Raw genomic sequence first — 26,914 nt, 5'->3', positions numbered from 1 at the left:
TCTGGAGGATGGTTATCGGTTGCGAAGAAAACACGAAGAAACTGCGCGGTAACACAAGCCACTATCTGCTATCGTGGATCACCTCGACAGAACGTTCCAATCGTCATACCTCGGCCTCACTCTTTTCTTCGTTTATCACGTCACGTCCCAAAGTCATTTGGATCACTTTAAGAGAATGCTCTCGTCATTGCAGTACACGCGACTACCGGTGTCACTCGCCCGAGTGACTTATATTAGCTACTTCGTATTGGATTCGTTCTATATATAAGTTCACAGGAAAATACATGCTTCCGTTCAAGCAGCCAGTACTCCCTCGAATAGGGACCTTGAACTTAAAAACCAACGGTACACAGGGTCATACCAAACGAGTCGCCCGTTGCGGTAAAATCAGCTTTCTCTCGATCAAAATATCATCGATTCGTTTTTTGCTTCTTCTTCTTTTTTAATCAAGGACGTGTTTCTTGGATCTTCCGTCTGACCTAAATGACTGCTTGCTGTGTCTTTGCATATACTGCTCCTTTTTTTTGATGGAACTGGATTTCTTCTTGTTGGGGTTTCACTTTAGTTCCTTATGCGTTATCGTATACACGTTTCTGAGTCTTTTAGCAAATTTTGTAGCTGTTGTAATTTATAAAAAATTATCCATTATATATCGTTTTTGGTTAATTACAAATTCATAGAAGATATGTTTATGGGATTGATCTAAATGATTTCTTACTGTCAAAGTTGGAGCAATTTTTCTAAAGATTTAATTATTTCATTAATTAACAATCGATAATTATTGAATCATAATCGATGCAAATTTAATTAGCAACATTAGTGTATATCAGGAACATTGTGCGAGATACAATGCAGATTTGAACAATTGCGACATATGTTCAATTACTAATGTTTTAACATGTATGAACTTCCTTACGCTGAACTAAATTTTCACTAAACCTTGTCGAAATTAAACTTGCAAATTTCCAAAAAAATTTTATATAAAGTTTTCAATAAATTTTGCATTCCATCAGATACCGATATACCTCATGATGTTATTAAAAATATATTTCTATATCTCCATTAAAAATTAAGAAATCGATTATCACAGCGAAATTACTTAATTGTCACTACAGTCTTATTACAATTGTATGAAAAGAAAAAGGATTCCGCGTTTGTTTTGTAGTAAACCTCTCCAAGGACATTTACGCACATGTTCAGTTTTTGAATTAAACAACCAATAATCACATATTTTTGTACACGATTAAATTTTCTGTAATTTTATTTATTCAATCACCACAGATTTAAAATAAATAAAATACAATTGTACAAAAGATCACATACAACAAGCATCCCTGAAAAGGTTCAATTATTAAATTTTCTGAGAATATCTAGTTTCATTAGTATTTACAATTTTTATCCGTCGTTGCAGGTTCTATGAACATGCTGTTTTTTTAAAAAACACTTAGCGAATAATTTAACATTGTGCATTAACACTCATTCAAATGTTTCACACAAATTTTGAAGATCGATATAAAACACCCGTGAAAATATCTATAAACAGTCCACATTTTTCAGTCACTTAAAAGCACGATATCGACACTACGATATTCAAAATAAAGAATTCAACTTGATCTGCTAACATTTCATTATCATACTCTCGCTATTATCCGTTCGCGAGGTGCACCGTCAAATGTTTTCACGATGACATCAGCATCTTCGAAACCGTTAATCGATAATTATCACCCTTCCGCCAAATTTCTCGTAAAGTTCACTGACACATTTGGATACGAAAAATAAAATATTCAGGTCTATCCGGGCACTCTTCACGATTAATCGGGAGAAAGTTTTATCACGGATCAAACACGTTAAACGATCGAGAGATTAAACGCGGAGCTGAAACTCCAGACGTCGCCAAAGTCCGCTCGGATGTGAGTCTTTTCACGGATTCGACGTGCCTTTAAGATGTTCCGTAAAATCTAGATACATTCACGAGGTCTTCCCCTGAGAGTCCTTGTTCGATTCATCGTCGCCAGCAATTGTTTGTTTCGTTGGTGTACACACATCTTTGTCCAGATTTTCTATGAATCGAAACCGGTTTATCCGAATAGCATATTTACGAGTTTAGAAGATGAAATTTTGGCTATTTAATGGCTTTCGACCTTGCAAATATTGAGATAGCAGTGGACAATATGGGGATATTGAATATCGAAATTCACGTTGTTTACGATTTTTAAACTTTCGAGTTTTTTACTTTTCTTATTTTAGAACAGTTTAGGATAACAATCATGAAGTTTGAGAAGTTGGAGATTATTCAAGGTTTAAAGCTTTGAAAGTTTGGAATTATTAAATATTTAATATTATTTTGAGAACTTCAAGACTGAGAATTTTGTGATTTTTGGAATTTAAGTCTTTGAATTTGGGACTTATGAATTTTGAAACTTTGAGAGTTTGTACCTTTGGACTTAAGAAATTTTTAATATTTAAAACACGATGTTGATATTTTAAAATTTTTAAATTTTAGAATTTTTGCTCTGTGAAATTTTTTTAGAAATTTTACCGTTTCATAGTTTTACAATTTTACAATATAAGAACACTGAAATTTTATAATTTTGAAATATTGTAGTACTGGAACTACATACATTTTTAAATATTGTGCAATTGGAATTTTTTAAGTTTGGGACATTGAAGTCCTTGCAATTTGGGAAACTGGAACTTTAAAATTATCAAGTTCTAAATTTTGGAAAGGTACATGAAATTTTTGAAATTTCTCATTTCTTCAAACCTTTAAGTTTTTTAATTTCTGGATTTTAAGACATCGAGACTTTAAGGTCTCTGAACTTTTGAATTTTTAGAAATTCAGAATTTTCTTACTTTGAGAATTCTGAAACGATTTTGACACTTGAGAACTTGAGAGTCTTTAAGGTTTCTAGACTTTTAGAATTGTAGAAATTCAGAATTTTCTTAATTTAAGAATTCCGAGACAATTGACACTTGAAAAGTTTTAAATTTTTCCTCAAAATTGGAGAAAGTGGAACTTTGAAATTTCAGAGTTGGCAATTTCTTTTTGAAAGTTTAGTACTCAAAAGTTTTGTATTTCTAGAGCATTTAAATCTTTGGAACTTAGGAATTTTTAGACTGCTATAATAAGTAATTATGGCACTTTGTAATTTCTAAATTTTGCAATTTTGTAATATGTAAGTTTTGAGATTTTTGAATTATTGTATTTAGGGATACTGAGTCGTTCAAACTTTTTAGACCAAAGATTCTAGAGTTCTGACATTTAGATATTTTCAAATTTGTTAAATTTGTAAAACTTCGTCAATTATGAGTTGTTGGATTATAAAACTTAAAAACTTTGTAAATTTAAAAATATTTCAAACGTATTAAAAAGTACATAAAAATTTTTTAATTGTAGTTTTCTGGAATTTTGGTACTTAGGTATTTCAAATGTTTTAAAAAATACGGTCACATTTTTTAAAGAGTAGAATTTTTATATCTTATTCTGAAATTGTTTAATTGAGCTTTGAAGTTTTAGAACATCTGGAGTTTTGATATTTTGGAATTTGGCAAAAATTTCTAAAGTGTCATATTTGTGAAATTTAGGTGTTTTCGAAATATATTTAGGTGAAAATTTCGAAATTTCGAATGTTTAACAAACTAGTTCCGTAAGATCAGAACACATTCACAAGGTCTGAAACCCAGCGTCCTTCGATCCCATCGTGTCAAGTACGCAATTGTTTGTTCCACCGTACAGACATCGACTTTGTTCAAATCCTGATTTCCAACGAAACCAGTTCTTTCGAGTACTTCAAGCGTTCTCAGGGAATACTAACAACCGCATCTGAATATATTCCACACGTACTAAGATTACTAATGTTAATTCTATTTTCCAACTCAATAATTTAAAAGAGTACCTCGGAATTAATTTAACTCAATAATTTAAAACAGTACCTCAGAATTAATTTGTTCAAATAATTATTATTGGTAAGTCAAAATAGAGTGGCTATGAGCAAACGTTCTTCCTTAGAATAAGATAAACAATCTTCGTTAAAGATTTGCATGTTTGTATGCAAGTGTTGCATGACTAATCACTTTTTGCTAAACAGATCAATTATGCAAGGAAAGGACTAAAAAAGAACTTGATTTTACGTTTACGATTAAAGAGTCTTGTTAACTAGATGAGTGGAGAGATATTAGTGGGAAGAGGTTACGACTAAACGGCTAATCATTGGAAAATTAATTGGTAGTCGGATACTTAGAAGTTATCAAGCGTTTCCGTAGTTGAAAACGTAATGCAAACATTAGATCAGTATACATCGTACTCAACCTTCTTTCTTCTTCAACCATATGTACATAATAGCTATTTCACATGTGTAGAATTATTAGCGCTAAACATACCGACATATAATGTATACTTAGTTAGAAATTAAAAATGAATTTAAGAAATAAATAAACAAACGAAGAAACATAAAATAGTACACACATTTATTCTTTGTCTCGTTGAAAATCAATACTGATTTCAAGGAATGTTCTTTAACAAAATGTGTACCTTATAATAAGAAACTTGTGGAGCGCTCATTTGACCGGTTTGGTAGCTTTAGTGTTAAATAAAATAAGTTGGTATTTATTTATCGGAGAAAACAGATGTTAAGTAGGTATTTACTTATGAAAGAAAAAAATGTAAAACAGGTATTTATTTGCTAATTGAGACTCAGGGATTTTAGAGTCATCAAATTTAGGGAATTGGAAATTTGAAAAATATCAAGAATTGGAGAGATTTGGAAATTTGAAAAATAACAAGAATTGGAGAGATTTGGAAATTTGAAAAATATCAAGAATTGGAGAGATTTGGAAATTTGACAAATATCAAGAATTGGCGAGATTTGGAAATTTGAAAAATATCAAGAATTGGAGAGATTTGGAAATTTGAAAATGTATGAATTTGTGAGTTTATAAATTCTAGAAAATTGAAAGTTTGGGAATTAGGGCAATTTTGAATTTTGGGGCTTGAGGTTTTGATTGTTTGTAAATTCTAGGATTACATATTTGGAAATTTCGAATTTTTAAAATATGGAAATTTGGAAACTAAAAACATTGAAATTTGAAAATTTTTTAATTTTAAAACAGAAGATTTGGAAATTCAGAAATTTAAATATTTGGAAACCTACAAATTTATAATTTTAGATATTTGAAAACGTAGAAATTTATAAGCGTCAATTTTAAAAATTGAAAAATTATAAATTTGCAAGTTTGCAAATTTTAGGAATTTGAGAATCTGAAAATTTGGATATTTTAAAATGTGGAGATTTTACTTTCTGAATTTAGAAATTTGGAAATTTGACAAAATGAAAATTTAAATAATTGCTAATAACATGGAAACTTTTCCCTACACATTTTTTCCCAAAAAATGATTTCTACAATGTTTCTCCTAAAACATTTCAACTCAATACATTCGCATATACACCACTGCCCAAAGCAATAAATGATCGTGCAAAAAATATAAAAGTCCTTAATTATATTAAAATAAATTTATGATTTTCACTGTCCAAAGGTTAATGTAAAACAATTTCGTTAAAGGAATTGATTGTAGGAGATATTTATAGGTCCACATTCAACATTTCATTAAAACTTAAAAATACACTATAAGAAACCGTTATACTGATCGATTAACATATTACTTTTATAAATTTGCATTCCGCCTTCGTTTGACGTCTTTTTCATTTTTGGTGCTCAAACATCTTGCATAACATGCTTGATGTTACGAAAATACCGAAGGTTACGCAAAATTCTTGAGCAACAGAATGATAATTTTTTAAATTGCTGTGTAGACACTATAGGAATATACATTTTTAAACATTCGTTTAAATGAAAAAAATATTTAATTTCATCCGGAGCTTCATAAATTTTCAACGAATGTTTGTCAACAAGTTTTGCCTTTAATACTAAACATTTAAAGTGTATGGTTAATATTGTAATGACTACTGTATTTTTATTGGTATAATTATTTTATGTTAGTTTCATGGGTTTTAGGGTTTTGTTTTAAATAATAGTATATTAGTTTAAATATAAAGTGGTTTAATATTCTCATATTTTAATTTTTTTTAAATTTGAGGAATTTTGTTAATTTTTGTTAAGAGTTGCAACATTCATATTAAGCCTCTAATACTAGTATTGGGAGTTTGATATTTTGGAATTTGAGAATTTTGGAGTTTGAGAATTTTGGAATTTAACAGTGTTGGAATTTGAGAGTTTTGGAGTTTGAGAGTTTTGGAATTTGAGAATTTTGGAATTTGAGAGTTTTGGAATTTGAGAATTTTGGAATTTGAGAGTTTTGGAATTTGAGAGTTTTGGAATTTGAGAGTTTTGGAATTTGAGAGTTTTGGAATTTGAGAGTGTTGGAATTTGAGAATTTTGGAATTTGAGAGTATTGGAATTTGAGAGTTTTGGAATTTGAGAGTGTTGGAATTTGAAAGTGTTGGAATTTGAGAGTTTTGGAATTTGAGTGTTGGAATTTGAGAATTTTGGAATTTGAGAGTTTTGGAATTTGAGAGTATTGGAATTTGAAAGTTTTGGAATTTGAGAGTGTTGGAATTTGAGAGTATTGGAATTTGAAAGTTTTGGAATTTGAGAGTGTTGGAATTTGAGTGTTGGAATTTGAGAGTGTTGGAATTTGAGAGTGTTGGAATTTGAGAATTTTGGAATTTGAGAGTTTTGGAATTTGAGAGTATTGGAATTTGAAAGTTTTGGAATTTGAGAGTGTTGGAATTTGAGAGTGTTGGAATTTGAAAGTTTTGGAATTTGAGAGTTTTGGAATTTGAAAGTTTTGGAATTTGAAAATTTTAAAATATTGGAATTTTGGAGATTTTGCATTTTTAACTTCCTAATTTTGAAATTCAGGAAATTCATGGCTCACAATTTTGAAACACTGAATTTCGAAGAATTACCATTTTCAAAAATTAACCTGTGAATATAAAAGTTTGTGGAATTCTACTGTATACAAACATCTTTTATTCGCGTATATTACTAAAGATATTATGTTTTTACTTTTATATAAAAAGTTTAACTATACCTTCGTTTACAAGGACATTATCGTTAAACACGAGATGTCAAAACAAGACTTATAAAATGTGTGTATTCAACTTCCTATTCAGATAAAAATAAAGGATGACATTGTCGTCTACATTTTTATATCTCCCACAAAAAGTGTCATAAAATCACTTCTGACTAATTTATACTTCCGATTGTGATAAAATACAAGATTGAAATACTAGATGTCTAGACATTATTGACCATTTTATTACAATTTTATTGATTTAATGAAACCGCAGCTACTAACATGCTTCTTATAAAAAACTGCTCATTTATACTAAACATGCTTCCTACACAAAAGCTACTCATTTTAAGTTGACAAAAATTATAAATAATCTTTGAAAGCTATTTTAGCATATTTCAATAAATTTGAACGTTGAACGTGAAAAGAAACGGAAACGTGAAAAAATTGAAGAAATGACGGTTTTCATAAAAAGATTCAAAACTTCCTATTTTAACCCTTTACCGTACAATTTATTTGTCAGATGCGTCAGTCAAAATTAGTATTCTTAAAATAAACAAAGAAAATTAAAATGTGAGTATTTTATATTCAGAGATTCTTAATTATGCAAATTATAGTTGGACCTAAATTTTATGTCGAAGAGTATTTAAAATTTGAGTAAGATTTGTCACATTTGAGTTCTAAGTGCGTCACACAATTAAGTTCCAAATTCTAAGTTCTAAGTTCCAAATTTAAGTTCTTATTCAGTTTTAAGAGCTAAAATTTTAGCTGAACACGCGAGATATAACAGTCACAGGAAAAAAATAGTAAAAATACCGGAATTTCAAAAAAAGTATTTATTCAAATTTTCAAAACAGTGCCTAAAATTAACACCAAACTTTTTCATACCCCAGCAACTGTTATGGACTAATTATAAAAAGTATTTTAGCTACGATATTTACATAAGTATACTTCTCTCGAATTTCTCAGAATCAAAACTCTTTCTTTCATCCAACGGTACAAACAGCCATCAATTTTAAATGTCAAATTATGATGACGGTCTAACCGGAAGTTTGAGACCAGTCACTATGAACATTCATTTATAAATGATCACAACTTTCCATATGTATAATGAATTCGAAGAGTCATGGAAAAAAAAGTTTAAACGGCGTTGCTCGCAGCATTAATTTTACTTGAATGATCGAGGGATTTAACACTCTGACAGTCAGTGTTTTTGATTTTTAGTTTTTGTCACTGTTATTTGTCTCTTCAAAACAAATGTGTTTTTAACTTTCGAAGCTTGATTGCTCAAATTAAATTTAAAAATTAAATTTCAAAGCTTGATTGCTCAATTTGATTTCAAAATTAAATAGAAAATTGGTTATTTTTTGTGTAGAAAGAAACAGTACTTAAAATAGGTTTTAACTCGGTTTTCTACTTTTGACAAAAATATAGTACTTTAAGGAATTTTGTGTTTGTTTTCTTTCGGCTAAAAAATTTTTAGTTAGTTCAATTTTTATTGTTAATTATGTTTTATCTAGTTTTTAGATTGTACTGTAGTATCTATTTTATAGATAATTGCTACCATGGTATTTGCTGGATAGATAATTACTATAACAGTATCTATTTTATAGATAATTAGTATCATAGTATTTACTTTATAGATAATTAGTATAATAGTATCTACTTTATAGGTAATTATTACCACAGTATTTTACTCACAGATAATTACTATCACAGTGTCTACTTCATAGATAATTACTATAACAGTATCTACTTTACAGATAATTACTATCACAATATCTACCTCATAGATAATTAACTATATTTCATCTAATTTTTAGATAGTTACTACTGTAGTAGCTATTTTATAGACAATTACTATAACAGTATCTATTTTTATAGATAAGTATTATCACAGTATCTACTTTTTAGATAATTAATACAATAGTATCTACTTTATAGATAATTATTACCACAATATCTACCTCGCAGATAATTACTATCACAGTATCTACCTCAAAGATAATTTCTATAACAGTATCTGTAGATAATTTAACAGCATTAGATAACGTAACAGCATTTGTAGCTAATTACCATAGCAATATCTACTTTACAGATAACTACTATCACAGTATCTACCTTAAAGATAATCACGACCATACTAATCTGTTGTATAAATAACTACTACACAAGCATTCTACCTATAATTCAAAAATTAATAATTTTGCAATCATCGTTATTAAATTATCGACTTGTCAGATAAATTACAAAAAGCAATAAAGAATTAGCAAAATATAGCTGTCAAAATGTCAAGAAATATTTCCACACCTTTTACAGTGAGTTACATAAGATGTATCTTCTGCAAAATATCAATTATTCCTTTTTTATCTATCTTTGAGCGTACACCTTTAAGAATGATAGGTATTTTCCGTTCACCAACATATTAATTATCTTCATCAAATGTCACATACAAGTTGTCTTAAAAATTCTGATCAGAGATCTACACGGTGGCATTAGATGAAATAAAATTGTTCTGAAGCTAAAACATGTAACTAGGGAATAATTTATATTTTATTAAATTAAAATTCAGCAGAAAAATCATATTTTAGATAAATCGTTTGTGCAGTCAAGATGTTTGCATATATTAAGTATGAAAATATTTTAAAAGTTCAATAATTTATTCTTACATATTTCTACAATTTTTACATTTATTCATCTTATGGACGGAATTCAATATCTTCCTACATTACAATATTTTACAAATATTGAGCACGAATAATTTATTCCAAACGAAACAACAAGATTTCGAAACTTTCAATTTTTCAGCCATGAAGTATAAAAACTTTCTCGTTCTCGGACGCGAAATTATTCCATGTGTTCTTGACACACAAACAACGAAAGAACACTAATGAAAACTGTTTAGATTGAAAAATCTTTACTATTTTTGTGTCATGTGTATACACTAATATTTTGTACATTAATGTTATATCTTCTAAGAAAATTTCCACAGATTTTAATTTCTATTATCTTATTATTATCTAGTCATCTTTTATCTTTACCTCTGGAAATTTTTTCAGAATATAGAAACATGAGAATGTAGAAAGTTTACAAAAGTAAAAACTTGAAAACTTGCAAATTTAGAAATTCAGAAAATTGGTCATCTAAAAGTTTAAAATTCAGAAATATAAAAATTGCAATTTACAGGTATCGATTTCAAATAAACAACATTAACAATCGTCCCTGAAGTTAATTAATTTGCGATGACTCCATCGTTTATTATTTTCGGTTGTTTCGTTTCATCTTCGCCGAAAGATCACGTCAGACCATAAAAAGTATCTCAAAAACTGCAATATTCGATATAACTTTTCACCATATAAAACTTGAAAATAGTTTGCTAAAATTGAAAAAACAGTATATACAATTTCCACGTAAATTGAAATCATCTCTGAAATCGATCCAGCGATTCCGAGTTCTTCAGATCGTTCGCACGATATATTTCAAGCACAACGTTCCAGGAATTCGAAGACTAAATGTCTTAATTATTCTCATCCTCTTCTTTGCTACCGCGCTTATTCATTACCAGATGCATCAGTAGATCTTGAAGGAGTTTTTGATTCCTCTCGCAGATTTGCTTCACTTCAGCCAGCTCTCCTTTGATCATGTAATCATCCATGTTAACAACGTCTTCCTCGGGTAATCGTCGACGGAATGTCGAGAATGAATCGCTTTTTAGATACGTCTGCATCGTGTTGGTGCTCTTTCTGCTGTACAACGTGCCAGACATATTTTTCCGTTCCTTCGCGACCTTGTGGGCGGCGAATAATAAATCACGAGGCAGCCTAGTTTCTCTTGGGTTAAGGGGTCGAACGGTTAGAACCGCTCTCAAGGGCGACGGCAACAACAGCGCTGTCCAGCGCAAGAATTTCGTTAATCGTTTTGGCATCAGTCCGAGGAACAAAGCGGTTTCCACATCACAGATGAGTTTAGTCTGCCTGACGAGTTTCGCCAGACCTGCAGTTTTCTGAAGTCCTTTTATATCGTGTACCGCAATGCCAACTAACAGATTCATCAATACAATCGTGACGAATAACAGGAACAGCACGAACGACAACTGTGCCGATACTTGCAGCAGAATCCACGAGGTGCCACCTGAATCCATGGACGTACTATCCTCTTCCCTAGGGAAGAACAGGTCTTCGAAGTTCAACTCCCCAGTCATCATAACCAGCACCTTGATCAGACCAATGTGTGGACTGCTAAAGGACTTGGAACGTGGGAAGATCACGCAGAAGCTGGCGGTGAAACCTACTAGAAGGCACGCGTAGGCCAGCAGAAGCTTGAACACTTGTGCTTGAACGCTGGTGAACATCGCTACGTATGCTCCAAATATCGGCAATTGTCCTATCATCAACATAAGGTTGCTCCATCCGCAGAGAACCGCGAATGCCCCTACGTGATTCTGCCACGCGTACGTTCTGCCTGTGTAAATGAAGGACGTGGCGAACACGCTCAGTATAACGCACCATTCCACCATGTTCTCCGCTTGGGTAAAGAATTGGCGGACCGACAAATAAGTCGGAATGCTGGTCAGTTTGCGGAACGCTTCTAGAATGGTCAGCACCATTAGCGCGTACCATTCTAGCTCTAGCAATACTGGATGCCTGTACAGAAACCCGTTGATTCCAGTGGTATTTGCACACAATGGCCGTTGATTATTATCCAATTGCCCGTGCGACTCGTTGTAACAGTTATGCGCCAAGGCAGTCATTACCCAACCTGTGAGTATGAGAACGTAAAACAGGTAGAAGACCAGCCTACCCACGTAATACTTTCGAATCTTCTGCCACTTTAAATGGAGGAACGCCTGGCACAGTGGGTGCTCCAAAATCTCCTTGTACCCCTCTTTCACGAATGTGCCCAGATACCTAATCTCGCCTTGCTGCTGATGCATCAACAGGGGATGAAAATCGAGTCGGAGCTCCACCTCTCCCGTTGCCGATCCGTGTTGATGAAGCGTTATCGAGGCATCGAGTCGTTGTTTGAAGACGTTCAAGGACGTCGGCGTCTTGCGCAAGATGATGGACAGAGCACTGGTGCCGCCCTTAGTTCTAGCACTAAGATCCGCTCCATGCTGAATTAGAATATCCACGCATTGAGAAAGTTCATTGAGAGCGGCGATGTGGAGCGGCGTGTAGCCATACTTGTCCGTTTTGTTCACATTCGCCTTCCAGGTTATAAGAAACTCCGTAACGTCGTAAGCTAATAAAGATCTACCTAAAGCTAGGTGCAGAGGCGTCCTCCCATCGCTATCCTCCGCGTTAAGGTCACAACCGCCTTTTTTCAGCAGTATTTCCACGCACTCTAACGAGTGAGATCGTGACGCTATATGCAGGGCTGTCTGGTCCCTATGATTTTTCAAATGAACATTCGCTCCTCTTTCTACCAATAAGTCCACGTTCTCCACACAGCTGGCTTCCGCAGCGAGATGTAGAGCAGTGTCGCCTTTTTTAGTCATTAGGTCCAACTCGCAACCAGCGTCTAGCAGAACAGTCAGACAGGCTGGTTCCCCTCGGTCAGCCACGTGATGAATAGCCGCGTATCCATTGCAGTCCAAATTATTTAAAGCAGGATTACAGGGCGCTAGTAACTTCAAAACGTTCAAAGCATTTGATCTCGCTGCAGTGTGCAACACGGTCTCCTCTCCCAGCGAGGACTCCTGAGTGATTCCCAGCCGAAGAAAATACTCAGCTACATGGAACGCGTCCCCGAAAGCAGCGTAATGAAATGGTGTATGCATTCGTTTTAAGTCCATAAAGGCACCATTCGCCAGCAGATATTGGACGCCTTCCAAGCAGTTACTGAAGGAACATAGATGCAATGCAGTTAGGCCCTGCTCTTGTTCCGAATAGTTTAAGTCCGCGCCATGTTTATGCAGGATCCTAATAACGTCCGCTCGGCCTAGGAAACTGGCATAAAGCAAAAGAGTGTCTATCTCATGCTGCTTGTAGGTTTTCACGAAACGTTCAGAGTCCTCCAGGTCTATTTTCTTCGCATCTAAATCGTCCAGCAGCTGCAGTCGACCGCCTACGTATCTCATGTGCTCAACCAAGAGGTTCTTGATCACACTTTTGTTCACCTGCAACGCGCAATTAATCTCCTCGGTGCAGGAGCTCTCGCTAGGGCACATGGAGTAGCAATGTGGTTCTTCTATGGGTGGTGGTGTCCCATACTCCAAGCTACGATCGTCGATGGACCAGCTGGTTTCTGGCTCACTGCGAGGAGTACTCCTCGATGCTAGCCATCGCGTCAAAAGTAAAGATGTCATAATTCGATTGGGGGGACTTGGGATCGATACAGCTTCGTCCTCTATGTCGATAACCCTTTCCAGTCGCACCTTCTTTTTCGCCAATGGCGAATTCGAGGTTTGTAAACGATTCTCCATCCTCTCCGCCTATCACTCTATGCGATTACATCATTGATCTACAAAGAACATTGTTATGAGTCGCACGTGGAAGGGATTCCAAAGTGGTAATTCATGAACGATGTTGTGCTTATACAATCGTGAACGTACATTAGGAGGAAGATGAAATCACGTCACTTTACTTGATCAACTGATCCGTTCAGATTTATTTGTTGGCCTCATAACTTTGGTCAGATGTTCGCATTGAAGGTTGTTACAAGATGTTTATGAGAGATCGCGTTATGATCTTTAAGATCTGCACTGTTGGAAGATTCTTGTTAAAATTTGTTTTCAATCTTTCTGGAGTTAAGAGTCATCTTCTGAATTCTCAGCTTTAGTCAATAATAATTTTTTGCTTAAACTTTTTTGTTTTGATTTATATATATATAGGCTACAAATGTTTATAGCAATGATATATCGAGGACTATAGAATATAAATCAATTGTGTGGTTTACGAGTATTTATTGAAGGTTTTAAGTTCTTTTCGGGTCTTTGAAATTTTGAAAATTTTTAAGTTTGAAGCTTTAGTGAAATTAAACAATTTGTATATTTGAAGTTTGGAAGTTTGAAATTTATAGGCTTGAAAGCTTCAGAATTTTTTCAGGATTTGTAGATTTAAAAATTTTTTAACTTTAGAACGTTGGTCTTTTATAACTTTGAAATTTTTATACTTTGGAATTTTCAAAATTTAAAATCTTAAACCGTCGGTAAATAAATCATGCTAGTAGGTTGCAAAAAAAACAATTTTCGAGAGTGTGCCACGTCCCACTTAAATACTGTCCCACTGTACTCAAATATGAAACACGAAAGACAATAACATAAATAAACATTTAAATCTGTTAATAAAATTCTGGTAGAGATTCTATAATATTACGATTTTCATCAAATGCTTAAGAAACTCCTTTAAAAAATAATGTTAAAATTTTTGTAACCGAGAAAATGTCGAAAATTATTGACTATATAATTTAATATAAGTTCTATGAGTAATTAACTACTAAGGAGAACATATGATCTTTGATGACGTCTGATTCCGTATCACGTGAGGTGTGAATGTCAATTGGAAAATCGGGCACATACATTAACAACCGCGAGCTGTCGCACTGTTACCTTTAAATTGATATTATTTATACACAGTTTGAGTCACTTAGATACCGAAGACGTTCTTGACATCTTAATCTAATTTGTCGTATACGATTATTCACATATTTCTCAGCAAATTCAATATCCAAAATTATAAAACATAAAAACAAAGAAGAATAACTTTTCGTTTAAATACGTAAACTCTGATAACACTCGAAAACAGCAAAATCCTTTGTAAAATATTTTATATGACCACTTGCAATTTCAACGAATAAAACTTGAATTGAAAAATTGTTTTTGAAAGCATCTCTGAACATATGGATTAAAGCACAAAATACAATTTCCAGTATCCAGATAATTAATTCACAGACACTATTTTTCAATCGATACGAATCGAGAAATATTAGATATCTGAAAAAACTCGGAAATAACCCAATGATCTTCAACTTAATCACTGTAATAACAGCGTGGCTTAATTGCAGGCTAATTGAAAACTATAAGCCGTTTACATTTCATTATCGCTGTTTCTATATACTTTGAACTATCAACAATGACATAATATCAAAGTTTCCTATTGCGTATTGCAGATGCAATTATGTTCACTGCAACATTTCAAAGATGACTCTTTAACTCCAAAAGATGAGCAACCGGATCTCTCTATTTTGCCACTAACGCGTTTGATGATTCTTAGAAATAATTTAGCAGATCTTTACCGATAGCGAAAGGTCGAAACAACGATCAACCACCTCTTTTTCACCTTCAAACTTGATCAGGTCGATTGAACATACGACTCAGAATGCTCAAACAATCGGGTATCGTTACAATATCGTGGGCCTGTCGTTCTATTGAACGGCTCGATTAATACTGAGCTCAGATCGAGTCTTCTTGTACGCATTGTCTGTTCTGAGATCCCGGAGACCACGATAAATCGCGTACACCATAAGTTATCAACAATTCGCATAGCACCGTCTTCGTTTCGCGTTTACAAACTTCTACGCTTATTATCTGAGGAGATAATCTCAGATGCATAACTTTCGTTATGGAGTGAAATTTTCAGCGTGTAAGTATTATTTTAGTATCAGAGATTAACGACGCGTGTCCAAACCGTGTTAAGAGTTAAAACGTAATTTCTTCATTTTATTTTTAACTTTCCTGTTTTGCAAGACTGCAATTTTAAGAGGAAACCTTGAAATTTAGGAATTTTAAAAAATTTGAGAATTTAAATTTTTGAAATTTGGAAAATTTGGGAAATTGAGAATTAAAATATTTAAAAATTTGAAACGCTGGAATTTGTTACGTTTAGCAATCGGGGATTTGAAAATTTAATAATTTAAATCTCGAGGAATATAAAAATTGGTAACTGAAGAGTTTTTGAATTTTGAGACTGAAAATATGGGATTTTGAAATTTTGGAAATGTGGCAATTTAGAAATTTGAAAGTTTGCAACTTTATAAAATTTGAAACTTTGGTACTTAAGAATTTTGGAACTTTAAAATTTTGAAAATTTGTAAATTTGAAATAATAATAGTTAAACGGAAATAATTATTAAATAAAAATTATAGTACTGTTGAAATGGGAAACGTATTATTTGTCGCAATTGAAGTTCATAATTATCGTAGTATTCGATTCAATTCATTTACTAAACAATTATAATAAAATTAAGTAAGGATGACATGAAAATCATAGAAGAATAATGAACGAAATTTATCCTTTACCTTTTACGATATTTAGATTAACTTGGATTCATTAGGCCCAAAATATATTTACAATTTGTGATTTTTCTAAATACAGGACTTAATCAAATTTTCATGTCATTATATAACATTCATGTTAAATAATCATGAAGAAGAATATGAAACTTAAGATAGATACATGTTTACAACATGCAAGTAGTATACACGAGATATTGCTTACATCGCTAGCAAATATTGTATGCATATATAATTTTATATCCAAAAAAAAAATTTTAGGCATACCACATTAAATGTTTCTTTTCGGATAATCCTATTTTTCTAATGTCATGGAAATTATTCTTAATTTTGCATACAAGAATGTTTAAACAAATGACAATATCTTGTAAATAATAAAGTTATAATATCGACTAACAAAATAAATTGAGTAATGTATAATGATGAATAATAACCAATCTTGATCTTTTCAACTTATATTTGAAATAAGAACTATAAGGATTTTTACTTTTTTTGTATAACATTGTCCATGAGATATTGAAAAAATGAAAACAGGAAATCGTATCATGTGTTAGTTTCATCATGGAAAAGTTATTTGTCCTTGAAAGAACCATTTAAATTCCGTTTTGATTACACCATAGAAATAGTGACAGTAATCACTTAACTTTCTACGTTCTAATATATTTTAGTTTCTACAAACTGTCGAAATCGTTATTTTTTTCTATTTTGCAAACATTTTTCACAAAGCAAATGAATATAATACTTACCCGACTTTAATAACTAATACATTCATTAATATATACTACTTACCTACTTTCATATCATACTAAACAGTTTATGATTTTTAATAGACAGGAAATTGTATATTTTGCGTTGTAACAAAATCCATGTTATTCAAGTATAAATGCAAAAAATGAATAAATAAATATTTTGATATGAAGAATTTAAAAATAATCTAGTATTCGAAATTATTTGAATTACTTTTTTTATAAACCTACCTGCTCACGACACTGTATATCCGTAAAATATGAAATGTCTTCTCCATTAATAGTAATGTTTCCAGTTCCATTACCTATTACTTTAACGTCGCCTCGTGCGCATTTCCTTGCACAATCTAAACAAATAATTTTAATATTGTTACGTTCAATATATTATATGTATAATTTACAGTGTAATAAATATTTTTGAATCATTCTGTCTGTTTTACTTACTTAACAAAATATACTTACTCTTTAATAAAATATAAGGTCTATTATTCTCATCAAATTGTACCTGTAATAGTAAAAATTAGAACATTAATTTACTTGAACAAAAAGCAGACAATAAATAGAACGTTAAAGAAGATTTTAAAATGAACTTACTAGTGGGAGCTTCATGGTAGTAGAAATCGCAGTTATCTGTTTTCTACATTCGTTGAGCAAAGAAGATGCATGATTTGAAAAGGGATGTTCAAGCACTCTTTCTATACTTGTTAGAAAGTATTCATACTAAAATAGATTTAAGAAGTCAATAAATATGCAGGAAAATGTCGAATTATAAACATTATATTTTTCTTACTTGTGCATCAGAGAGTTCTTCCAATAATTTCTCCTCTAATTCAGTTTTGTTTAGCCATTCTGTTTTTGCAACATCACTAGGACAATAAAAAGTAAAAAATGGATAAAAACAAAGTATTACCATTTAGGAAGAAAGTTATTATGCTATATATCATTACAATAGAAAACATTGTTACGTACAATTTATCCTCTATGGTACTGTATTTCTTTATTTGTGCGGTCTTATCCTCCAGCTCATTTAATTTAATCATATTTTCTGCAATTTTCTATACATAAATATATTATATATGTTAACAGTTTATATTAACCATATTTATATAGTTAATATAATTTATTAGAACTATTCTAACACCTTATAAAAGTAGATACAATACACTCTTTACAGAGGGAAAGTAACAATTTAACCTACTTTACTTGTGGACATTATGACTCTATTTCAATACCCAGTAACTTTATTTTATAAATGATAATATAATTTCAGTTATCTTGCCTCACATCATGCAACAGAAGGTGAAATTATTATTTTTCCTCTGTAAGCAGTCTATTGTAGCCATTTAAATCACATAGTATATAATTTATATCAGATGAAAACATTTTACATAATATGCTAATTATGTCATAAATTAACTCACATGAAGTATGTTATAATAGTTAGGTTTTGTAGTATAATATAGGAAGTGATGTGGTCTGCCACTTTCATCAAATTCAGCTTCTTTTCTGCTTGCATATAATTTACTAGGATGAATTATCATAGGACGAGCTTCTGGTTCATATAAACCAGATGGAAATAAATATTTTATTGATCTCTGCAAAATAAACAAACCGACTACAATTTGGAAATACTTTTTCATGAATTTGATAAAATATTATATGTAATAAAAATATAATTTACATTAATATCTGCCTCAGAAAAATTCTCAGGATCTTCGCCCATCATATTAGCTAGATGTCGTTTTCCAATATCATATTCTGCTATTTGTTTTTGTATAAATTCCTCTGAAATCAACACATAAATATTAATTAATATATTTAATATAATATTAGGTGTTACAATGAATAATTCACTACTTTATTTAATAAATAATAAATGTAGTTGTAATTTCAAAGATAGGTCAATAAAGATATTGTATAATCAACAAAATATAACTTACTTAAAAATTAACAGCAATGATAAAACACAACTACCTTTAAGATAAGATAGGAATTTAATTTTATTGTAAATAACTACTGGATTAGATAAAAAGGGTAGGCTATTCATTGGAATATCTAATAATAACAAATATTGTATCAAACTTCCATACTCGCATTATATTTTAAACTTACTATATTCCTCAGCTTGTTGGAAATAAACTTGCATAGCTTTGTGTATTTTTTTACTTGGCTTGTTATCAGAATTAATAACTATTTCATCATTAACTGTAGAATATGGTTTAGACAGGATACTCTAAAATCATAAAATTAATTGTAAGGTTATGAAAATTATTTTACAAGATACAAAACATTTTTTAAAAGTATTAGTTCAAAATTATAAATTTTTAGTTACCGAACATTGAATAACACTTATCGCATTTCCAACTGAACTGAAATTATTAATATTCCTCACACACCGTACATTTGCAAAACGAGTAATCATTGTTATAACCATGTTTAACAATTACTATAATTAAAACTTGTTATCTATCTATTCGCTAATTTACCAAAATCACTCTTATATTAAAGGTATAAATAAAGTATTGTATTATTCATTCTTTATTTCATATTTCATAGATTATTTTAATTCATGATCATTCGGCTGATGTTAAGTGCCACCGTTCTCTCACGAAATAGACAAAGTGAGACCATAAATAAACTTATCCCATTTTCAGTGTTCCGAAAAGTGATAAATTTATAACAACCGTAAAAGCATTATTATTTTCATAGAAACAAAATCAATTTGCCTTATTTTATATTATATATATCTGAAATTACAATTAATAAGAATCCATTTAAACAAAGCTGAATTAATCACATAAAAAAGTATATCAATAAGAGTTTTCGGTTTCTTACATATAGCGATTTAAATATCTGGAGGTATAGAGGTCTAGGAATCTAGGAATCGAAGAATTATGATAAAACCTAAGGGTCTAACAACGTACAAAATACAATTCAAAATATATTTTATTTATATAGCTGCGTATTTCAAATATTGTCAGTTTTTACTTTTTAGAATTCATTAATTTCTTTCTATGTGGTTATACATTAATCAACATTGCCTGTATTCTCTTTATTTGTATCCTGTAAAATTAATTTGGTATTATTATAAGTGTTATTAAATTACACACTGATATTACTATACACGAGTATATATTTTGTTGAAAACAGACAAAAAATATGATAAAATTTGTTTCCATTTAAACCATTCTGGTTAAGACTAGAATTAGTTAAATAGCTTAATATATTTTTCAATACTTTCTATACATCCAATTTTTATATAATACATTTAATATATGAATCTATAAAAGTGCGTGAATCCAAGTGAGATTGATTAAAAATTGTTGGTAAAGGTGGATTCAGTAAATGTGTTATCAGTCAAAGCAGATACAATGGTAGTATCATGTAGAAGAGTTGAATGTACAATTTGTTTCATTGTTACGTCACCACTTGTAATGTACAAATCATCCTGTACATATTTACATGCATAAAATGTGAAAGAAAAGTGAAAAAAGTATTTGATTTGTCTTTTGCAGTATGCATTATAGTTACTTACATCATCTTCCGACGTTTCAATAGGTTTCCTAGCTTGTCTGAATCTTTGAAGAATTTGTTCATGAGGAGATGTTGCAATAAATTGACGAGGATAAGAAAATTCTCTCCTAGCAGGAGTTGTTCCTATAAAAAAAATAGAATTTTATTTATTTTATTTTATAATTCTTATATAACAGTACCTGTTGGAACATCACGTTGTAAATCTTCATCAAAAAATTTATTAACATCGCCCACTATTGATTTTAACTGATTAGGAATTCTATCACTCCATGCACTTGATTCTGCACTTTGATCCTCTAATTTACCAATTATTTTGTTAGAGATTTCAGTTATTTTAATTTGTTGGCCTTTCATTAATCCTGCATCTTTACTTACATTCGTAATTATTTCCTGAGCATTCTACAAGGAAAACCATTTATTTAGTAAAAGAAATGTTCGATTACCATGTAAATTTTAATTAGATTTAAACTTACATTAACCAATAAAAGAGCTTTATTTCTATCCACATCAAATTTTTGTTGTACCTCTTTAATGCTATTCTTAGTAAGGTTTTTATATTGCTTCAATATATTACAGCTTTTGTTTATATTTAATTCTAATGCGTTAATTAGAATTTTTCCTTGGTTTGCTGTTTTATCTGCTAACTCTTCACTCTATCAATAAAATAATATATAATGGGTTATAAATAATGGTACGTAAGTTTTCTCTTAAATTATAAATCATATAAATACTACCTCTTCTGTTTTAAGAATGACATTTGTTTCAATTTTTTGTAAGTTACGTTGTATTTGATCTTTTAGATCGTTTTGCAACGCGATACTTTTTGTTGAATAATCAGTGATATCATTGCAAATTTTGCTGACATAATTACATTTGTCAGTTACAGAAGAATAGTGCTCCTCTTGACTCTTATACAAACGGTTGAATTGAGAAACTGCATCTTGCATCATCTAAAAGATATGAGTTTAGTACTTCTAAAATTATAAGATTATATTAATAAAAAGTTTTTTATACCTTTGCGAATAATTTTTGTTTTTCTGTAAACTGTTGCCTTTTATCGAGCATTTCTACATCATTTGCAATAATTTGAATGTTTTTATTTATATCATTGTAAGCTTCTAGTTGAACATAACATGCAGAATCTATCATTTCTTTCATAAGAATTGAAGTTCGCTTTAATTTTTGGGTCACATTATTCCTTATTATTTGCAAATTTTTAACAATTTCATTTCTCATTATATTTTGAATATCATTTACCAATGTTATAGAAATTTTATTTAATAATTCATGTTTACATTCTACTGTACTCACTGGAATTACAGTTGATTTATCTTTTATGCACTTTTGGTCATTTGAATACTGTAATATTTAAAAACATATACATGTATTTAGCTGCAATAATATTGTTGTATTAGATTGATAAATACACACAAATTCGTTTATACTCTTCTTTAAATTATCAATATTGGATAAATGTTGTTTAATAAGATCCATTGCAATTTGTTGTATTGCTGTGTTTACACTTTCACATGTATTGTTAGCATACAGATCTAATGTAAGCAAAAGTAACAATCAGTAAATTAACGCTTACTAGGATTTATATTATATGTTAATTTCTTTATTACCAATATCATTCTTTATAGATGTAAAACAATTTATTAATCTTTTTACACACGCAATAACATCCTTCTCCATTCCTTGTACACAATAAGAAACATTGTTTCTGAACTGTTCACTAAGGGCTTTAAACGTTTGTTCAGTTTGCCTGAAACAGTTAATTATATTTTCGATGCATAAATATAAAAAAATATATTAAAGATAATTAACATACGTTTGACGTTCAATCTTATCATGTAACTTATACAAATCTGACGTTGCTGTATCTGCAATATTTAATAAATTTTGAGCTTGATTTAATAGAGATTGTTCTGTATTAACATATTTTTCTAGTAAGAATTTCTGTGTATCTCGTTCCTCAATCGTCATTTTTAACCCTTCATCTGTAGATTTAAGGGCACTCGTAACATTATCTAATTTATTTTTAATTTTGTAGAATTCCTGCGTTTGAGCAAGAGTTTGTACTTCAAGATCATTGTATATTTTCTTAAATAAAATAATATTTAATTAAAAAATAATACTGATAAACAACAAAAATGATCAAAATCAAAAGTATTTATTTACCTCCTTATCTTGCACAGTTTTTTCAAGCGCTTTTATATGATTTATTTTCTCTTTTATATCTTTATTTAATTGAGCGATCATTGTCTGCATTTCTTGATAATTCTCATTAGCGAGACAAACTCCATTCTCCTCACGCGTTGCTTCTAAATCTTTTCGTAATCTTTCGATTTCAACTCTATACTGTTTAAGGAATTCTTTTTTTGAAAGTTTTTGATTTATTTCTGGACGATTAGTAATGTTTCTCGCTCGATGTGCATAATCTAATGTTGATAGCGTTTCTTCGAGATTAATAGCAGCAGGAGATATTGTAGCGATAATAGAGGTTTTTGTTCGACCACCCAGTGACTCTTGTAGCAACCTAGTGAGTTTGGATTCTCTGCACAATATAAGAAACAAAAGTGTAATCGATTATGTTTCCTACAATGTAAAGAAAAAATAGATTTTTATTACCTATAAGGTACATGAGGTGCTCTTTCAACAAGAGCTGTTATAACTCTACCAAGGGTTAATAAGGACTGATTAATACTACCAGCTTCTCTTGCCCTCTTTTCAATAGCGCCAGATCTCCCGATATTTTCGCTCCCTGCTAAATCTACCAAATTTAACTTTCCCGTTTTTAAAACTTCTTCTCCGTCAATGGTATTCTCTTTCATGTGTACAGTAATCGAAAATACAGTATGAGAGCGACTGAAATTATTTTTATAGATTGACAGATTCAGTTTCAGTAATAAGAAGTTGAAAGTACGAACCTAGATTGACTGTTTAACAGCGTTGCAGCAGTTTTTCTCCTCTCTGATCCCTTTTCCAGAATTTTATAAACTTCACTTTTATTACGTACTCTTACTTCTTCTAAACCATGAATAGTTATAGCACCTTTTTTTGATGCATCTTCATATAATCTAAACAAGAAATATTTATTGAAATATTGTAACTAATTAAGCCCTGTACAGATTAAACAATTTGCATTATATACTTTATTTTAGAACAATCATCATTAGTTGATAATAGATCAAATAAGTTCTCATTATAGAGTTCCAAGAAACTAACTCTAATTCTGTACTCTTTTATTTCCAATACACGTAATGTATCAAATAGATGACTTAAAGAACGAGGTATTATACCAGCAGATGAATCCTATAAAATGTAAGTATGAATATAATTATTAAGTTGGTGTATACGAAATACAGTCAATATACATAATAAATAAACATGCAGTTTATATTATATAGAAGGGTATATATGAATACAGAATCTTACATTTTGCCAATGCAAAGTTGGATCACTATTATTTCCTTCCATAGTAAATGTTTTTCCTGTACCAGTTTGACCATATGCAAACACTGTACAATTATATCCAGCCAAAACTTGTTCCAATAATGGATTAACAACAACATTATATATATCGATCTAGTAATTAAAAATTATATAATGAATTGTAAATTCTTTAACATGTATACATATCTTTTATATATAATAAAAACATATACCTGTCTTGCAGAAGGTCCAAATACATTGTCAAATTTATATTTCTTAGAAACTTTATCATGTGGATATTCTACTATTAATTCTCTATCATTAGCAACTTCTACAATAGTTTTGGACTTATTATTTTTTTCAACAGCATTTGTTGGCCTAAAATAAATAGAACATCTAATTAAATAACATTGTTATAATTTTTTTTTTTTGCTTAAGAAAAAGAAGAGAACATTTCAAATTGTAACAGTTTAAATCTAAAATAATACTTCCTGCAAGCCTTATCTTTTTAAAGAATTCTACATCCTTCAATAACAAAAATAAGTTAAATTTTTTATGTTCTGTAAAATTTAATTTACATTTGGATTTGTATCATAACATGTTTAGTTATAATTACAAATATAAGCGAAATTATGAAATAATTCTATATAAATGTATCAAATTTGGAAAATTTAAAAGTTTTAATAAATTAATAATATCTGTTTCATAAATTACTACAAATCTCATGCCAATTTAAATATGTTAAAAGTTTTGGTTATTAAATCTAAAATAAATGAGTTGCTCACCTAACACGGACAAATACTTGTACATGCTGAGATTTTTCTCTTCTACTATTTTTGTTCTCATTCATGTTAATTATTTATGTCGTTCTTTTCTTATCAGAAAATTTTTTGGCACAATTAAACTTCACTTTTCTTGAAAGTAACTACATAATTATACGTTACGGGGTTTGAACAAGCCGTGCTGAAGGTGAAAATAACGACAATGCGAGAGTCAGGTATTTATATATACGGGCCTCGAATCAGGGTGCGAAGTTAAAATCAGTCGTTATCTTCAAAATTGAACGATTCGCTAAGGACGAGTAACGGGTACGGCACCTGTTGGCTCCGGCAGGTATGGTTTTTTCTCGAGAAATTCGCAGCTCCGCGTGTTGTTTGTTCAAACCGTTCGAATAATGAATTTAAGGAGTGCCCGTTATGTGGTGCAAATGATATTTCAATAGGTGAGTGGTGGAATAGAGTTTAAAATCAAAACAATTTTTTGAAATGACCTCTTGCATTTTTCTATGTATAATATAATGGGTGTTGAGACAAATTCAATGACCTGCTACATCACGTTATTCCATTAGCTAAAACCATAAATTTTTATGATTGAAATTGTGCATTGGAGTGCATTGCCTTGGAGGGGGTTGCTGCACATCACACACCCTGGTCATAGATAAGAATAGACATAACTGCATTGCAAACAGTATATGCTATTTAGTCATCATTCAGAGTATCAGCCTTCTAATTGCAATACCTTACTTTTACTTATTTATCCATTTTCTAGTTTAAGTATTTTAAACTTATTGCAGCTAAACTTATTGTACTTGGTAAATTTCTGCATTCTACCAATGTCCATAAATCCAGCATCCACTAACTTTATACCAATAATGTGTTATTGCTTTGCACGAAGCAACTCCAACTTTAAGAATATGTTTATTGGTTAATAATTCCTAGTAAAATATAAGAAAAATATAGAAAAATATTGATTATTTTAGATGCATAGAATACTTTATATGTTATGTATAAACATATATATATATATATATATGTATATATATATATATGTATATATATATATATATATATATATATATATATATATATATATATATATATATATATATATATATTTATTAATAGTTACGTACCTTTAATTCATGTGTAATGTATTTAATTTTGTCAATGGGTTTGCCCCATTAAACGTAATAAATTGAAAGAAACAAATCAAATTCCGTCACCCACAATCAAACTCCAACCACACCATCAGATAAGTTACTTCGACATGAAAAAAAATGTATTGGAAAAAGACTTTTTAATATTTTATGTTCCCTATGTTAGTAACTTTAATACAAAAATTTCTTAACTACAAGAATATTATATAAATATTAATTCAAAACTTACTATAAAAAATGTAAACGCATCTAATATTCAAAGTATTTATACAGATAGATACAAAGCACAGAAAAAAATGTAAATATAATACAGCGTGTATTTTATATACTTAGTATGCAAAACATATATTATAAGGATAAAACTTACCAGCGAATACGCTGAATAGCATAATCACATTTCTCCGAGGTATCTGTCAAAATCATGTTGTCTAATGTTATCCTAAGTTTTTTCTTATCGCTTTGCCGGCAACTCTTATTCATTATACTTTGATAAAAGTATTTTAATACATTGAAATACAAGAGTAAATTTGATTTTTGCGGGAGTAATAATCCTCATGGAAGTGATTGAAATACTTGTCCGTATTTTTGGTTGGTCGCCGTCAAATTGGTCATAATTTGAAGAAAGACAGAAAAGCTATTTAACTAGAAGAAGAGGGTAGTAGTGATCTTAGATAGCGGTAAAATTCGAATCTATTTATGTGAAGAACTATTACAATAACAATATTTTTATTTATTTAATACGAAATAATAAATAATTATTTTATCGTAGTACCTATTCTCTTCATTTATTTTTATACATGAAAACAATTATTGTTTTAATTTACATTTGTCGAAAATAAAAATTTGGTTCAATGTATGTCCGAGGTATGTACAAAAAATTAATGAACATTTGAGGTCATAATAAGAAATATTTGTATCAAAGTAAATATTTAATTTTACAAAACAAATTCATATATCTATTTAATTTTTATCATTTTTGATATGTATAAGAGGATATTT

The 26,914-nt window shown here is 30.3% G+C and overlaps 1 protein-coding gene across 5 annotated transcripts in view; it reads right to left on the bottom strand.

The window, feature by feature from the left end:
• The window catches only part of mRpS9 (mitochondrial ribosomal protein S9), a 31,522-nt gene extending 5,023 nt beyond the window's left edge, over positions 1-26,499 (bottom strand). Inside the window, exons 1-25 of one of the 5 annotated variants that reach the window (XM_076538465.1) lie at positions 26,283-26,499; positions 25,892-26,018; positions 25,303-25,693; positions 24,213-24,357; positions 23,983-24,132; positions 23,699-23,859; positions 23,475-23,624; positions 23,176-23,412; positions 22,726-23,101; positions 22,376-22,647; positions 22,170-22,309; positions 21,976-22,094; positions 21,559-21,903; positions 21,279-21,494; positions 21,018-21,197; positions 20,724-20,943; positions 20,546-20,667; positions 19,123-19,243; positions 18,692-18,795; positions 18,432-18,605; positions 17,980-18,065; positions 17,801-17,876; positions 17,605-17,730; positions 17,473-17,515; positions 17,242-17,357 (exon numbers count right to left, since the gene is read on the bottom strand). In XM_076538465.1, coding sequence (XP_076394580.1) covers positions 17,242-17,357; positions 17,473-17,515; positions 17,605-17,730; positions 17,801-17,876; positions 17,980-18,065; positions 18,432-18,605; positions 18,692-18,795; positions 19,123-19,243; positions 20,546-20,667; positions 20,724-20,943; positions 21,018-21,197; positions 21,279-21,494; positions 21,559-21,903; positions 21,976-22,094; positions 22,170-22,309; positions 22,376-22,647; positions 22,726-23,101; positions 23,176-23,412; positions 23,475-23,624; positions 23,699-23,859; positions 23,983-24,024 — 3,426 coding nt within the window. In that variant the 5' untranslated portion in view covers positions 24,025-24,132; positions 24,213-24,357; positions 25,303-25,693; positions 25,892-26,018; positions 26,283-26,499. Of the gene's footprint in view, positions 1-13,326; positions 13,496-13,699; positions 13,737-17,241; positions 17,358-17,472; positions 17,516-17,604; positions 17,731-17,800; positions 17,877-17,979; positions 18,066-18,431; positions 18,606-18,691; positions 18,796-19,122; positions 19,244-20,545; positions 20,668-20,723; positions 20,944-21,017; positions 21,198-21,278; positions 21,495-21,558; positions 21,904-21,975; positions 22,095-22,169; positions 22,310-22,375; positions 22,648-22,725; positions 23,102-23,175; positions 23,413-23,474; positions 23,625-23,698; positions 23,860-23,982; positions 24,133-24,212; positions 24,358-24,764; positions 25,275-25,302; positions 25,694-25,891; positions 26,038-26,282 lie in introns of those variants that run through there. The other 4 variants (XM_076538466.1, XM_076538463.1, XM_076538464.1 and 1 more) reach the window with 4 other exon arrangements.
• Positions 26,500-26,914: the final 415 nt, after the last annotated feature.

The sequence above is a fragment of the Megachile rotundata genome, chromosome 12, assembly GCF_050947335.1.
Source record: "Megachile rotundata isolate GNS110a chromosome 12, iyMegRotu1, whole genome shotgun sequence".
NCBI lineage: Eukaryota > Metazoa > Arthropoda > Insecta > Hymenoptera > Megachilidae > Megachile > Megachile rotundata.
This window is presented reverse-complemented; position numbering and strand designations above follow the sequence as displayed.